At 40.1% G+C, this 15,940-nt stretch overlaps 1 protein-coding gene across 4 annotated transcripts in view; it reads right to left on the bottom strand.

The window, feature by feature from the left end:
• RBM33 (RNA binding motif protein 33) overlaps positions 1 to 15,620 on the bottom strand; it is a 102,890-nt gene extending 87,270 nt beyond the window's left edge. For all 4 annotated transcript variants that reach the window (XM_034067776.1, XM_034067881.1, XM_034067826.1 and 1 more), the window contains exons 1-3: positions 15,425 to 15,620; positions 5,750 to 5,828; positions 561 to 609 (exon numbers count right to left, since the gene is read on the bottom strand). In XM_034067776.1, the coding sequence (XP_033923667.1) occupies positions 561 to 609; positions 5,750 to 5,828; positions 15,425 to 15,452 (156 nt within the window). In that variant the 5' untranslated portion in view covers positions 15,453 to 15,620. The remainder of the gene's footprint in view (positions 1 to 560; positions 610 to 5,749; positions 5,829 to 15,424) is intronic.
• Between the last annotated feature and the right edge of the window lie 320 nt (positions 15,621 to 15,940).

Genomic DNA, 15,940 nt, shown 5'->3' with positions numbered 1-15,940 from the left:
TATTACTCTCTGGTAAATACCACTGCTACTTCGATAAGTAACTTTTAATAGTCAGGAAACTGGCAGTTGAAGCAAATTGTCTAGAATGCTAATCTGTACTCAGGAGGCATAACTGGAGGGAGGAGAGGTTTGATTTGGTTGTTCTGGTGGTTTTTGGAGGGGTGGGAGTTTGGTTGGGTTTGGGGTTTTGGGTTTTTAATTCATTTGGCGTTTCTTTAATTTTGGGGGTTTGTGTTTTTAATTAAGTCAGTATGAACCAATTTTGAAAACCATCTCCTTTTTAAAGTGTGTTACAAGAAGAAATATTATCTCAGAAAAAAAGGTTTTCTAAAACCTGTATTTTAAAAAGCCACACTTGGAGGTACTTCACAAAAGCAAACAGAGCTCTGGATGCAGATCTGACTACAGGGCAGACCTCAGGTACCTGTGGATGTCAAGCTTGAGGGAGGTGATCATAAGACACATAAGAGGCCATATCAAACAACTGAAGTTGTCAAATTGAGTAACATTAGTATTTTAGTATCTGTAACACTTCACTTCAATGCACATCTCTTTCTTACCTTTTTGCCAGTTAGCAAATCCTCTCCAAGCAAGTCATCATCAAGTTCACTGGAAAACATTAACAAATTTCAGAAGCTGAACCTCAGAAAACAGAGCCAAACACCATATAGGGTATACAACTTAAAAAATAACTTCAGAAAAATTGATGCTGAGTCTGCACAAAGCTTTCCTTTTCCAAAGCATTTAAGAAGTAGAAAAAGAAGCATATTTTAAATTAAATAATAGACCGTACATCTTAAAACCATTGTTGCGCAGTTATTTTCATATGCTCTCCTTTCCATGTCCCCCAAACTATAACACAGCACAAACCTAGAGAAAGCGTTAAGCATTTAAAGCACATTTAGCGAGGTCCCTACTCTAGATCCTTCACTTCAAGATCATGGGGTCATAGTCTACACATTGCTGTTACCCACCTCCTCAGGAAATAAGTGACAGCAGTGTCCTGAGGGCAAGACTCAGTGCCCAACTACACTTCAGCAAGGAAGCACTAGAAGACCATTTAGGCCTAGATCTTTCATAAATACTCCCTCCACCTCACAATGAGAGTGAGGTCAAACAGACATTTGTAGAATAACAAAATCAAATGCATGTTTCACCGTCTTTGTAAGTGTGGCTAAGAATTCAGGAAGTAAAGAAATACCTGGCTTACAAAACTTCTGCCATGACATAGCACCTGTCCCATAAACAGGATGCAACACAAAGAACTACAGTCCAGATTAATTAAACTTTAGGACAGCTGCTTAATCTCATTCTTTCTTCAGGGAAAGAATTACCTAGTGACAGGAGTAAAGAGATTCCCTCTTCTGTAATAAACACTACTCACAAATGCCTGTGTTAGGGCATATATGTCTTAATACTAAAATGTCAATGATTTGACATGAGCTATAATACAAGAAGGAGACTCTACCAGCACCTCAAAAAACAAACAACACCCCTATGCCTTAGATACTACATCAAAATTAAATACCCAAAAGTGAGAATAGGCTATACAAACAGAACAGGAAAATGTAGAAGAGTTCCTTAGGATGACAAAAGAAATACTTGAAAATGGAAAGGTAATCCCAAAATGTAAATCAGTGCCAAGAGTAATTTTTGCAGTTGGATAAACCTTGTTCAGAGCTGATTCCTATGTAGATAATGCAGGAGAAGATTATATTCGAAATCTGCTCTAAATAGGATGTTATCATGAGTTCACAGTATTTGTCCATAGTTGACCTCAAACAGTTTCAGGAATGACTCAACATTAACAAATACCAGTTGCTTTGCGTTCACTGCAATATTAAACAAAAATTGAGACATAAAACATATCATACATTCCAAAGAGCCAGAACATCAGAATTTAAGGTCTTTATTTCACAGACAGAAAACATAACAGAAATTGGTGCTGAAAATTTTAGAACCAAAACTGAAGCTGCAAAAAAAGTCACTGATCTCTTCAGTAATCTAACGAATGCACGAAAAGGTTTCAAAATATTTCCCAGCACTATGGTCCACCACTGACAGTTTTCTAACAAGACTTCACTAGAGAGATTCTAAAAGACAGCAAAACCATAGAATCATAGAATAGTTAGGGATGGAAAGGACCTTAAGATCATCTAGTTCCAACCCCCCTGCCATGGGCAGGGACACCTCACACTAAACCATATCACCCAAGGCTTCATCCAACCATGTGTTATAATAGCATTCAATTATGAAAACCAAGCTCAGGTGGTAAGGAATTCAAATAAAAAATTAATGGAAAAGGGAAAGATTAAATTATGTAAGCATTAGCACATAAAGTAAAGCTCATGACAGAAAAAAAAAAAAGTCTTTCACAGAATGCCCCTCAAAACCTATTATAATATTCACTGTCACTCAATTTTTTCATTGATAAATTAGAAGAAAAATCACCATGGTAACTTTTTTAATAAACTAACAGTGAAAAGCCTACACAGTAAAGCAGACCTATTTCAAGCTTCTTTTAAGCTATCCAAATCTCAAGTTATCTATCAGAAACAAGAAGGATCAGAGTTACCACATCTGACTATTTTCAAAAAAAGAAAAGAAGATTCATAAAGATACTAAAATATCTTAGGCTAGCTGAGAAAAACAGACATGAATGGTTGCAATCTGATACCACACAACGCCACATAAAGTAGGCAACTTACCCTCTCTACCACCAAGACGCAAAGGTCTTTCCAAAAACCACAATTCTAGGAAATCAGTGTTCAAATAATCTAAAAGTTCTCACCGCTCTCACAGAAGACTGATCTATTTCCTCCCCTTCCTGAACCTTCAATACTCAACATTCCCCTCACTGAATAAATTCAGCTTACTAAATGTGGAAGAGAAAGTAACAGGAAAAAAAAGACAACAAATGTGGAAAGTTTTCTGCCAGTATAGAGAAACTAACAAACTCAGAGAAGGGTCAGAACAAGCGAGTTTCAGCAAAAATCAACCACTAAATCAGCCCTGTCATCTCACAGGATAACACCAGAACTGCATCTTTTTCCCAAACCAAATTTTTGGGCTCTTTACAGAGCTAAAGATATAAATTAACAGCCCGTGATAAAGACGTCAGACTGGCCCTTTTTGGCCTTCAATTTCATGAGCATGCCTCATTAAACATGAGCAGTAGCAAGAACACAAGTGTTTCAGGAAAAGAACTCGTAAAAAAAAAATGTAATGGGAAAAACTCTCCAAGAACAATGTCACATTTGTATTCCCAGATCACAGGGGCATGTGTTTGGGAAAGGAAAGAGATTTGGAAATTCAAAATTATTTACACATCTTGAAGATAGGACTCAGCTAAGTAGCAGCACTGTAAGAGTTGATGGTTGATCAAGATATATGACTAACAGAATTAACCCCTTCACCATTCTGCACAAAATAAATTATTTAGGATGCAAAACAAAGCATGAGGGATTTAAAAAAAAAAAAGGGTGTTCATTCAGCTTTTTACCATCTTCAAGAAACTGTGTCCTATACTGAATTAAGCCAGTAGTTAAAAAATTCAAGCAATTACAGTAGGCAACAATATATCCATGTACAGCATTACTAACTGCCCAGACAACCACATAACTTAACATTCCCAAAGACAGCTCCATCTAAAAATAATTAATATATTTAAAAAATTGAGCACAGGCAAATAATGTTCTATTAGGTAAAGCTGGAAAAACAAACAAAACCCATAAAAACCCCCACAACATTTTCTGAAATTACCAGCAAGATGACTTTCTGGATTTCCAGCACTGCACCTTAAAATTTTTACCACTGGCAATAAGATTACAGCTTGCAATACAGCAATTGTTTGACTCTCCAGACTTTCTGAAGTGGTAAGAGTAGGACAGCTAAACACAGATGTGGCCAGCCAGAATCTAAAATCCCATCTGTTCATACGATCAGGTTAGTGAAGGCAAAAAGTTCAGAAAATATTCTGATACATTTTGCTTGTAATACTGACTACAGGAGTTCTGAATACCCAGAGCTGGGGCTGGGAGGAAGCACAGTACAATGACTCAACCTGAAAAAGTTATTTTAATTACACTCTCAAACTGGATCTGTCCCTTGCACTTCAGCAGTGTCATGGTTTAAACCCAGCCACTCAGCTCGTTCACTCACTCCCCCCCTTCCTCCCCCAACTCCTAGAGAGTCAGGGGAGGAGAATCAAAGGAATGTAGCTCACACAGGTTGAGATAAAAACAGTTCAGTAACTAAGGTGTAACACAAGTCACTACTGCTACCACCAATAATAATAATGATAAAGGAAATAACAAGAGAAGAGAATATAACACCTCACCACCCACCGACCAAAAACTCGTCCCACCCCACCTGACTGAGCATCAACCCATATCTAGTCCAACCCCCCCAGAGCACTAGCCCTTCTGGGTAACTCTCAGTTACATCCCGGGCATGACGTGCTGTGGTATGGGATACCTCTTTGGCTAGTCTGGGTCAGGTGCCCTGTCTCTGCTTCCTCCCAGCCTCCTCTCCTCCCTGCCAGAGCACGAGGCTCACAAAGTCCTTGGTCAGTCTAAACATTTGAGCAGTAACTAAAAACACAGGTGCTATCAGCGCTGTTCTCAGGCCAAAAGTCAAAAACACAGCACTGCACCAGCTACTAAGGAGAAAAAAAATGACTGCTACTGCTGAGCCCACGACAAGCAGCCAGCCCTCAAACAGCTGTGCTGTCTTAAAAGAGGACACCCCTTACCAGTGTACAGCAGAACACCCTGCACACTGAAGCTATTGTCCAAATCTCTTATTCCCTCTTACTCATCTCCTAGAGCAATGAAAACTACCCACTTAACCTGGCAGAAAAGCACAGAAGAGGAAACTAATTCCTCTGGAATGACAATAACACCTGATTCAATCCAAGGGTTCAGCTCGGTGGAAAACTACTTACAGTATTTTTTTTTTACTCTAACCACATGAATTATTATTAGAAAAGACAAAACTCTATTTAAATGTTTGGGATTTTTTTCCTTTTTACAGTGAAAACCACTGGCAAGGTTTCTTTTACTAAAAAGAAATGCTAATTACAAAAAAAAGGACAAAAAAAAACAAAACAAAAACCAAAAAACAAAATACCAACCAACCACAAAAGTGAAATGTTTTCCACCACAATTAAGTCTAGCCAGCAGCTCAGTAGCTTGACTTAAGTCCTCCCAGTTAGAGTGCCTTCACATAAAAGAACATGTTCTTATTCTCCCCCAAATAACTAAGTTCATGCATACTTTAAATCTTTACAGCAGTCATATTTTTCAATAGAAGCCCATACCCAAGTTCCATTACTCTTCCCAAATATAAAACTGAAGAAGGACTTCGAGGATAAGAATTTAAACATCTCATTAAAAATTTAAAAAATTGGACAAATTCAAGTACTAGCAAAAAATCTAACTACTTAAACCACTGGGATATATTAAATATTTAAAAGGAAAACCAAAACAGTAACTGCAAAGTTAATTACACACCACAAATACTTTGTATTTATCTGATTTTAAATGGTATCTCTTCATAGTGCTCTTATATTCCTCAAGGCAAGTATATGTTTGGCGCAATCTAGCATCAGCTGACATGCATAACCACCAACATCTTCATCGGTTTCTAAATGTGTGCTGCTCTCAATGATAGAATACAAAATGACAGAACGGGAAAACAGCAGTGCAACTCATCACACAGAAACTGAGTGTGAAAGTATTCTACCCACCTGTCCCAGTCATCATCTCCAGCTCTTCTTCTCCAAGACCTTTCTGCACCAGGCTTATCAAACTGATCAAAGTCATCATCTGCAAAAAAGGTGACTACGTTAAATAATTCTCAATGAACTGAAAGGTTTCTGAAACGACAATATAATCAGGATTATTTGGTGGGGGCTGTTTTTCAGAAGATGCAACACGAGAAAAGCTGATAAATACCAACATGCCTCACTAATAAAAAAACCCATACTACATAGCTTTCCCTCTTCACCATTGAGTTGAGGATGACCCAAGGAAAACAGATAGAACATGAGATAAATCACTGGAAAATTCTGCCAACAAAGGCGATTCCCCAGAAATGCACAAAACTGAGGTGCAACAGAGACAAAGGAAATGACATCTGCCAGTCCCCTGCTTGTCTTGGGGGGGCACAAGCTTATCTACCTACACTGAGCCTGCAAAGGCATTTTGTAAATAGGAGTAAACTTCAGGTCAGCACAAGGCAACCTGGATCAGGGAAGGAAGTCAGGTTTAATAAACCATCAATTATCTCAACTGGGGCATTACAACCATTAGAAGTCACTGAAGCAGGTTACTTCAGGTACCTAAGCATAAAACATGCCTTTCAAGATAAAACTGGTGCTCCATATATTTCTCTCAACAAGTATCCTCACTTCAGCCTATCAAATCACAAATTACTCTTGCATAGATTAGTTTGCGAATTAAAATTTTGCTACTTAAAAATCTTAAATCTTCCATTTATCTGCAAAAGAAATGCAAAGCTCAGCTGCTTTGTTCAGACACCCAGATGTCTCCATCATCTACAAACTGGAAGCACACACTTTCAGAAACACTCAACCCTCACTCTCCCATCCTGTGGCTAAAGCCCAACAGAGAAGGCACACCTGGATTTATTGTCTTTTCACACCTTCTAATTACTTCTGTAACAGTCAAATGAATGCACAAATGAATGTTATGTTTAAATGAGAAACACACTACAGTTTAATGGTCTGAAAAATACAGGAGGCTGAGTAATCCAGTCCTTGCAGTCTGACAGTCAGAAATTATGATCACTAAGATGCCATATACCTGGTCAGTCTCCTAACTCTATTTGGATTTGACTCCTTGAACAAGTACAATGTCAAGGGTAAACTGGTCTTCTGTGTGTGTGTTTGTTTTTTCAGTGAACCTTCAAAACCAACTGTTTTCAGCTCTTTAAACTCAACCCAGTATCCTTCAGTGAATATTCCCCACATGCAATGACAAACCTATTCACTTCTTTCTTTATATTATCAAAACACAAGTGATAGTGACCAACTAAGTTTAAGAAGATGTAAAAACATCAAAAATATAAAATTCAGTTCTTGCAATGTCACTAAATTAAGAGCTTTCAAACCACAAAATTCAGTCATAAATACAGAGACACGTTCCACTAGTCCAAGTTGCTCAAAGCTCCATCCAGCCTGGCCTTGAGCACTGCCACAACTTCTCTAGGCAACTGCATCTTACTGCATCACCATTTTAAGGGCACAAGTATCCTGCACTGTCATTGTTCTTACAGCTGGATTGTAGTAACCCACTGGCTTGATGTAAACACCTCCAAAGTGGGTTTGTTTGGTTTTGGTTTGTGGGTTATTTTTAAGGTAATGAGGTGATTGCTTTTGCAGAAACCCAAAATTACAGTGCCCACATGTTGACTAACACAGCTTGAGACACCACTATCAGGAAGAACTAGCTTCTTTTTAAGCTATGACTGCTTGCTTGCAAGATACAATATTTTTTGATGTCACACACCACTTGCAGAAACCCAGAGAGCTGCATTATAAACGAGCACCACTTGAAGATCTTAGCTCTTCAGCACACAATTCTTACACATGTGGACCTTGTTTCAAACAGGTTTAATGCTAGACAAGTTATGTGCCAAACCTTTATCTCTGCTGAGATCTCTCTACAGCAAAAATGATCATTCATCAGTACAATTCATGGTACTTTTCCAGGCCAGATACTGAAGTTTGATGGCGATAAAAGTGCTACAACCAAGGATTACTACTAGTAAAAAACCATACAAAAGAGAGTCCACATGCCTGTCAAGTTTCTAGTGTAGAGCCAGACCTCCACTCTATCGTGATACCAGTATCACGAAACTCCAGCTCTTCCAACCCCTCCAAATGTCTCACTACCTATTCCTTGTTTTTGAGCAACTCCTATCAAAATCCAAAGCTGAGTTACATCCATGCAAAGCCCTTTTCACAAGTCCAGCAGGATGCATACAAAAGCCTCAAAAATGACTGGTCAACCTGTGGGTGGTGACCACAGCTTATAGGTCATCCCCACCACCCTGTCCTCATCTCTCCTTGTCTCACCACTCTTATGATACAAAGATCTTTGGGACAGAGTAAGACAGCTTTTCTTTTTTTATACTTATTTGTTCTATGACTGCTGACAGTCACAATGAGCATTACAAATTATGCTATTTTGACATTAAGTACTGTCAGAGCCCCAAGCAGGTTGTAGCTCTCCTCTAGAAAAGAAGGTTGCAACAATCATGCATCTACAAATAGCATTCATTGCCACCTTCATCATCTGTGAGGCAGCAAGTATTGCAATAGACACAGGCTTTACACCAGCAATGTGATCTGATACCTAGCAAACTTCAGTGAGGCATCATCTTTTTACGTTTCTGAAACTACTCATATTTTCTTTTTCTTCTACCTATCTAGGTAAAACACAAGAGCAGTAAACAGCAATCAGCATAACATTTATGGATGTTTCTCCTTAAGAAACTCAAATCAATATTTGTGTCAAGCACTGTTAACTGCTTGTAAAATATTAACTTGTATAGAAAGAGGAACACTCAGCTTCAGCAAAGCACAAAACCACTAACAGCAACAGCCAAAGACTTATTTATATATCTCTATATAATTCTCAGTACTGTGTAGGAGGTGAACAGAGAAGAAAAAAGGGAGGCAGGAATCCACGAACTTAAGCTTTTTAAGCAGGAAAACGTCCACTGTAGAAGCTGGAAGAGGTTTCGTGTTTCTTCCAGCAGCATTAGTGCAGCCTAGAAAGGCAGTCGTACACAGCGACTGTTGCCAAGAGATGTAACGCAATGGTACAGTTCCTCCTTTCAATGTAAGGCTTTCTTGGCAAACCTCACCAAGATGCTTGCACATCAGTTGGGTATCAACTGTAAGATCCTAACAAGTGATCACTAAGTACACTAAGCCTCCTCTCTAACTTCCAGGCAGCACTAGAAGGACTGGAAAAAAAAAAACTGAAAAAAAAAAAACACAAACAAAAAAAACCCAACCAAACCACACTAAGCCCTATGAAATACTAGAAAGCACTAACTGACTAAGGAAGCAGGGCGGGGCAGTTATAGAGGAAAACAAAAGAAATAATCTATCACATAGCTCTTCCTACTGCAGGAAAATCACCATTATCAAAGCGACAAAGAAGCTGCAGGATGCTGCAGAGACTGACTAACGATGGCTGCTTTGGAAGGCCAGTCTGCCTTGCAAGGCTCTGGCCAGCTACGAATCAGAAGAATCACAGAATGATCTGGGTTGGAAATGACCTTAAAATCATCTAGTTCCAACCCACCTGTCATGGGCAAGGACACCTCCCACTAGACCAGATTGCTCAAGGCTCTGTCCAACCTGCCCTTGAACACTGCCAGGGATGGGGCATTCACAACTTCCTTGGTCACCTGTTCCAATGCCTCACCACTCTCACAGGAAATAATTCCTTCCTTATCTCTAACCTAAATCTCCCCTGCTTAAAGTTTGAACTTAAGAAGCAGAAAGACAGCCAAATACACTAGGTTCTCCACATTAAAATGTTCCCATTTGCTTTATACTTACCCTGGTGTAGCACCAGCAGTTCTAAAAGTTGTTCTATACAGCTGCATTTTTTTTTCTCAGTTGTTTTATTATACCCAGAATTGCTTAATAAGAACAAATCATCCACACTAGAAATTGACAAAATATAAGCCTGATTTCCTCTTTGGCTATACCAATAATAGTTTTTAACTCTGCAGATACCCTTTCAATAAAACCTTCACTAATCATTTTTCTATGTAAAATGGAAGTCCTAAGCTACACAGTCAAGTCTCACAAGCGTAGGAAGTGAATCAGTAAGAACACTGCAGAGCTTTAAACATCTTAAAATGGTACCAATATAGCCTAAAAAGGTAGTCCTACATAGCAACTGTTGCTAAGCTCGAGTATTTTACTGCAGTGAGATGGCCAGGACTTCTCAACTAGGAAAAATATTTGATGACTGCATCATTAGTCTTCCTATAAATACACCTGCACACTTTCTGGAACACTAACCACATGTTCTCTCATAAACCTTAACAGTTCAAAATTTTGTATTTTGTTTCAATATCACACTATCATGAACATAAAACATACTGTTAGTTTCAGGCATCGAAAAAGCAAAGATTTCTCCTTATCCAGAACAAGATGGAGATGCCACAATGATCCAATAGTTCAATGGATAAAATGTATTACGCACTGTTTACCCAACAGGTCTTTCAATAAGTAACTCAGCTACACTCTTTGAGGCAGAACAAGTAAGAGGAAGGGAGGCATTGAAAAAAAAAAAAAACCTAGAGGAAAAAAATTATTTACCCCATGAAAAAATAACAATTCTCTGTGCTCAGATTTAATGCTGAATGTAAGTCCATCTTGACCTATCCCATTCCCTGGTATCACATTTAAAACACAACACAACAATTTGACAGCATTTCAAGCACAGGTCTCCAGATTAAAAACAGATTACCATTTTATCATTATGTAATAGTTTATTTCTACACCTTATTTTTCTTTATATTTTGTTGTAAAAGGTTACACAACTTACAGGTATTGTAAAGCCTCAGTGTTCTGGAACTGAGTATATACATTTATATACTATTTTTCTGCCTGGTAGTGAACTGAATTTCAGTATCTCTTGCTATGCAATACAGAAAAGTAACAGGTTTCACAAGGAACAGACACATGTAAAACATAAGCTGGCAATGTAACTGTACTATTAACATCAATTGAATGGAAACTTTGGGTAACAAATTGCGACAGCATCAAACAATAAAAACACAAGGTCAACAGGAACTCCTATGCCTGTGATGTAAATCTAAGACATTATGAAGCACACTATGAATGCAGTCCCATTTATTATAGATACTCAAGCTCTCTACCCATTCTTAAAAAATGGGAAAAAAAAAAGTCACATTCACTCCTATTACTGCATCGTGCAAAAGAACACAAATTAAACTGTGTTTGAGTGTGGTATATCTATTCAGGAACAGACATCATAAAGCCTTTATACTAGTAAACACTCACAGTAGCCTTAAGTATTTATAACAATGCAACAACTGCATTACATGTTCCCTAACTAACGTATTTCATGCTTTCTTTCCAAATTACTCTATAGAGTTTAACTTCCTCAAAGAGACAAAGTAGAAAAGATAATTTACACAGAAGTTAGTTTTACCTTCTCAAAACCAATTTTTTAAGAGAGTTTGTTGTGATGCAAAGCACACCACTAACAATAAGCAAGAAGAGAACTAATTATGATATGCTGTCTGAAAGCATCAAGCCACCCAAAAAAATACTAAAAAAGAAACCCAACTCCAAAGTCTGCCTGGCTTTGAAAACATATTTGCTTTGGAAAAACATCTTAAAAATGTCAAAGCCCTTGCCTCACAAATGTGGAACAGTGAATGATGGCTAAGAGCTTAAATGAAATCCACATGAACTCGGCTCCCAAATGGCTTCAGACACTGATGAGAAACTGCAACTCTCCAGAAACTCTCCAGCTTCTTTCATAGTCACCAAAAGTTATAGTAAAAAACAGAGTCTGCCTTACAGCATAGTATAACACAGGAGCAAACACATTACTTGGAGGTTTTTTTGCCAAGTCACTAACAACCATCTTCTTAAATTATCCTGGAGAACAGTTCTATGTGACCCAAAATCTGAGGTTGAGTATTTGATACAATAAAGCATGGTTTGGATTTTGTGAACACAAGTGACAGTATGTTTAATGTAGATGGCCTGAGAACATTCGGAATAATGAGACTTCCAGTGAAAGCTTGTCAAAAAAGCACAAAGATTAAAAATTGCTACACTTTAAAGCAAATTTGCCTGCCACAAGCTCATTCAAGCAGTAAAGGGTTTTGGCACTAGTCCTTAGCTGGCAGACTAGCCTATGACCATATATTTTTATTTCATAAACTGCAAATGCTATAGGCCTTTGACACTTAAAGGAGTTTTACTGTAATATGCAAACACCAAGTTATGGTGACCAACTGTATCAGTCCACCTAACAAAGTAGCATGCAATACCCAGAGAAACTAAAAGACAGCCAGCACTCCACACACATTCATTTAGGCACAAAGGCAGAATCTGTTTCCAGCCTGTGTATGCTACTGTTGTGCCCAAAGCACAAGTTCAACTGAATTTGTCACGCTAGAGAATTTTTAGTAAGTCTTTGAATTTGATAGTGACCCACAACACAGAGAAAAGTGCTTGCTGTGCTAGCAGTATAAGCTTTTCCAGTTTTTATCACCAGCTTCACAAGAGGTTTGTAAAGCCACTACACTGCTGAAAGCACAACAGCAGCCCTTAGATTACTTAAACTGATGATAGCACAAATTCAAGCTGGAAGAATAACATAACAGGCTCAGAGGCAGAGAAACATCCATTCAGCTACTATTGGTACAGGACCTCCAGCAGGAATATGAGGTAGACATGTACAGACAGAGCCCTCTTCAGCTCCTCCTCCACTCGTCATGATTCATATCCCAAGAATACACTAAAAGTCTCATAGACTACTGCAGTTCATCAGCAATTAATTAATCTGAAAGGAATAAAACTAATAGTTTTCCCTCAGTATAATAGCATGACAAGCAAGATACATGCTCCTTGCTTTGTTTTAGTAATGGTTTGTTGTTTATCACACAACTATATCTCCCTAATAAGCTTAAAATCTAGCTGTAAGCTGACTGCAGTGAACACCAAGAAAAAAAAATGTCAGCATCCACACAACACAGTTATTACATTACACTATAAGCAGATGATCACTAAATTATAGAACAGCCCAGGTTGGAAGGGACCCTGAAAGAGCATCTGGTCCAACCTTTGTGGCACAGGAAGCCTAGGTGAAATAATTTATCTAGCACCCCCGTCCAATCACATCTTGAAAACCTCCAGTGACGTAGACGTCATTATGTCCCTGGAGGTTTTTCCAGTGACTGATTGTTCTCTGTGTAAATATAGAATTAAAAAGTATTTCTTTTATCAGGTGAAGCCTCTCCTGATGCAACTTGTAGACATTGACCCTCATCTTCTCCATGTGGCTCCTTGTGAATAGAGGGCTTCCACTCTTTACAGCCACCCTCTGAGTAAGATTATGTTACTCAACATTCAACATGTTTGCTCTGACTCTATTTTTATATGACAGCTTGAATCCAAGTTTGGGAACCACTGTCTTAACCATATCAGTAGACTAGGGAGCTCTTAAAAGTCCCTCATCATTACTAGCACACACACCTTGAACTTCTACACTTCAATACAGCCATCCTAGAATTAGAAGTAAATTGAGTCAGGATACACAGAAAAGGAATTTGTGAAGTAGCATGAAGCTGTGAATCACTCCCAGGTAACACCACCTGAAAACTTTCCAGTTTATGCTTGTGAAACCTATCCCCAAAAGAGCCTTTACCTTCAGCCTTAGAAAACTTAGCTTCACCAACAGGTGATCACAAAAATACAAATAGTCTACTCTCATGAATCAAGCCTGTATTCCCAAGAAACCTAAAAACTTTTTAAAAACCAGTGAGTCCAGACATGTTGTCCAACAAATCACTTTCCTTCCATCAAATACATCTAAATGTTCAGCCAACACAGCCATTTCACTTTCTTTTTCAGCATACCCTTTTCTTTTTCATACTTTCATACTTTTCATGCTTTCTTTTTCAACATACCCTTACAGAAGATTTAACCTTTAATCTACATCGTCAAAGCCAAAACTTTCTCATGTTACCCTGCAATATAATCAAATTAACACTCTATTTACCTTCTCAAGACCTATTGTGTACTACTTCATGAATTATTAGAGACTTAAAAACAAAACAAAACAAAAACCACCACACGAAAATAAGGTGCTGGTATCGACATATTTTAAAGTCTTTTCGTCTCCCCCAAAACATAAAAAAAACCCTAAATTCTACAGTTAAAACTCTAACTGATCAAAAACATTAAAGACAAACAACCACTTACTCCTGGGCTTCTTTCCCATTCCTTAGTACCATCGACTTTGGATAGTAGTCCCTTTCCAAGAAGAGTTGCATACACCACTCCTGTAAACTCTATGCTTTTTTACTGAGTCTTAGAAATGTACCTAACAACTTCAAACAGGAATTTTCCTTGACTAGTCATATGGCCGTAAGTGTGTGACACCTCTTAGTTTCTTCATTCAGGCAAGCGCTACAGTGACCATCTAGGCTAGACAAACACTGTTTATATGGGGCAAGGATTATATTTATAATTTGCACCATTTATTGATATACACAGAGTTCATGCTGAACAAACAACCGCTTGTGCCCACTCAGTACAAAGGGACTCTAACTCATGGCTAAGCACAAACAGTACTCCACAACTAAAAACAGTCTTGAAACTGCAGTTCCACCACTTCACTGAAGGTTGTTGGCTGCATATACCTTTGTACATGAGGGCGCATTCAATCGCCTTACAGAAGTTTTAAACACAAGAATCAAAAGAACTCAAAAGTGACACTTCATTTAAATTACTGTCCTCATAATAGTACAAAACCTCCCAGAGACAGAACATGCATACAAACTATGCTTACACATCACATGTAACTGATCTGAACCACGGGCTCTAGCACCCAGGTTTTTTGTAAAACAACTTTAACATTGTAACATATTTAACAACATTAAAACAATGCCCAAGATATTAAGATATTCACTGTTTTACCCATCAGTGCTGTCCTTCCTAACTTTCTTCCCAAACACAACTCCTAAACTTGAGAATTTCTTTGTGATATATAGCTTTAATCCGAAGTTTAATTTTATGCACACTGTAGCCAATTAAGCTAACAATGCAAACAGTCTGACCACTTCGGTGATCACAAGGTTAAGCCATGCTCTTCTTCATTACACCTACGTATAGAAAACAAACACAGACTCAAATCGACACACTCTTGTACAGACAAGGGCAAATGGACTGACAACTTTGACCAGCCTTTATCAAAACTGTTATTCCTAGGTAAAGCAAGTCCAACAGCAACAGGGGCCCTGCCCCGGCCAAGGGAACACAAGAACTCCCACCAGCGCACGACGCCGACTCCAATTAGCAAGACAGGAGCCCCTGAGGCCTTGCGGTGCCTGTAAAGCTCCTGCTGCCCCGCGGCAGCACGGGGCTCACCTTACCCGCGCCCCGCCGGTGCAGCTGGCCGCGCCCGCCCAGAGAGAAGACCGAGAGGTGGGGGGTGCAGGGGCGCCACCGCCCCAGGAAGGCCCCGCAGCCCACGGCTCCCTCAGCCCCACCAGCCGCTCCGCCCCGGCCAGGCCTCGCGCCGCGGCTCTAGCCGGCCCCGCTCCCACAGACTAAGCCGCAGAGCTCCGAGCCCCCGGCGTAGCCCTACAAGGCCGTGACACCCACCTGCGCCTCCTCCCAGGGCGGCAGCCATGGCTCTTCGTCTTGCCCAGGCGGCGGCGGCTCCCAGCGGCAACCCCGTGCCGCCCGCGGCAGCGGTGGGAAGCGGGGGCACGCGGAATAGGGAGAGGCTCGGATTCAGCACCCGGCAGTTCCCCCTCCCGCCGGCCCTCCACACGCACCCACCACAGGAGAACAACAAACTACCACAACATGGCGGCGGCCGCCACCACCACCGTCGCTGTCGCCACCGCCCCCGCGCTGCATCATGGGATGGCGGCGGACCGGTCCCTCCCTCGCGGGGAGGGATGGCAGCTAGCTCCGCTGGTTGGCTAGACAGGTCCCAGGCGCCCCGTGCGCGGCCATCGTCAGCGCCCTCTGCACATGCGCCGAGCCACCCCCTGCGTGCTGCGCCTGCCGGCCTGGCTGAGCAAGAACGCGCATGTGTCACGGTGGAGGGGCCGGAACGCGCATGCGCGCGGTGGGGAGGGGGTGTGACGTGTATTGCAATGGCGGTCACGT

Source organism: Melopsittacus undulatus, chromosome 1 (assembly GCF_012275295.1).
Source record: "Melopsittacus undulatus isolate bMelUnd1 chromosome 1, bMelUnd1.mat.Z, whole genome shotgun sequence".
In the NCBI taxonomy this organism is placed as follows: Eukaryota; Metazoa; Chordata; class Aves; order Psittaciformes; family Psittaculidae; genus Melopsittacus; species Melopsittacus undulatus.
Note: the sequence above shows the minus strand (reverse complement) of the source record. Positions and strands in the feature narration are given on the sequence as shown.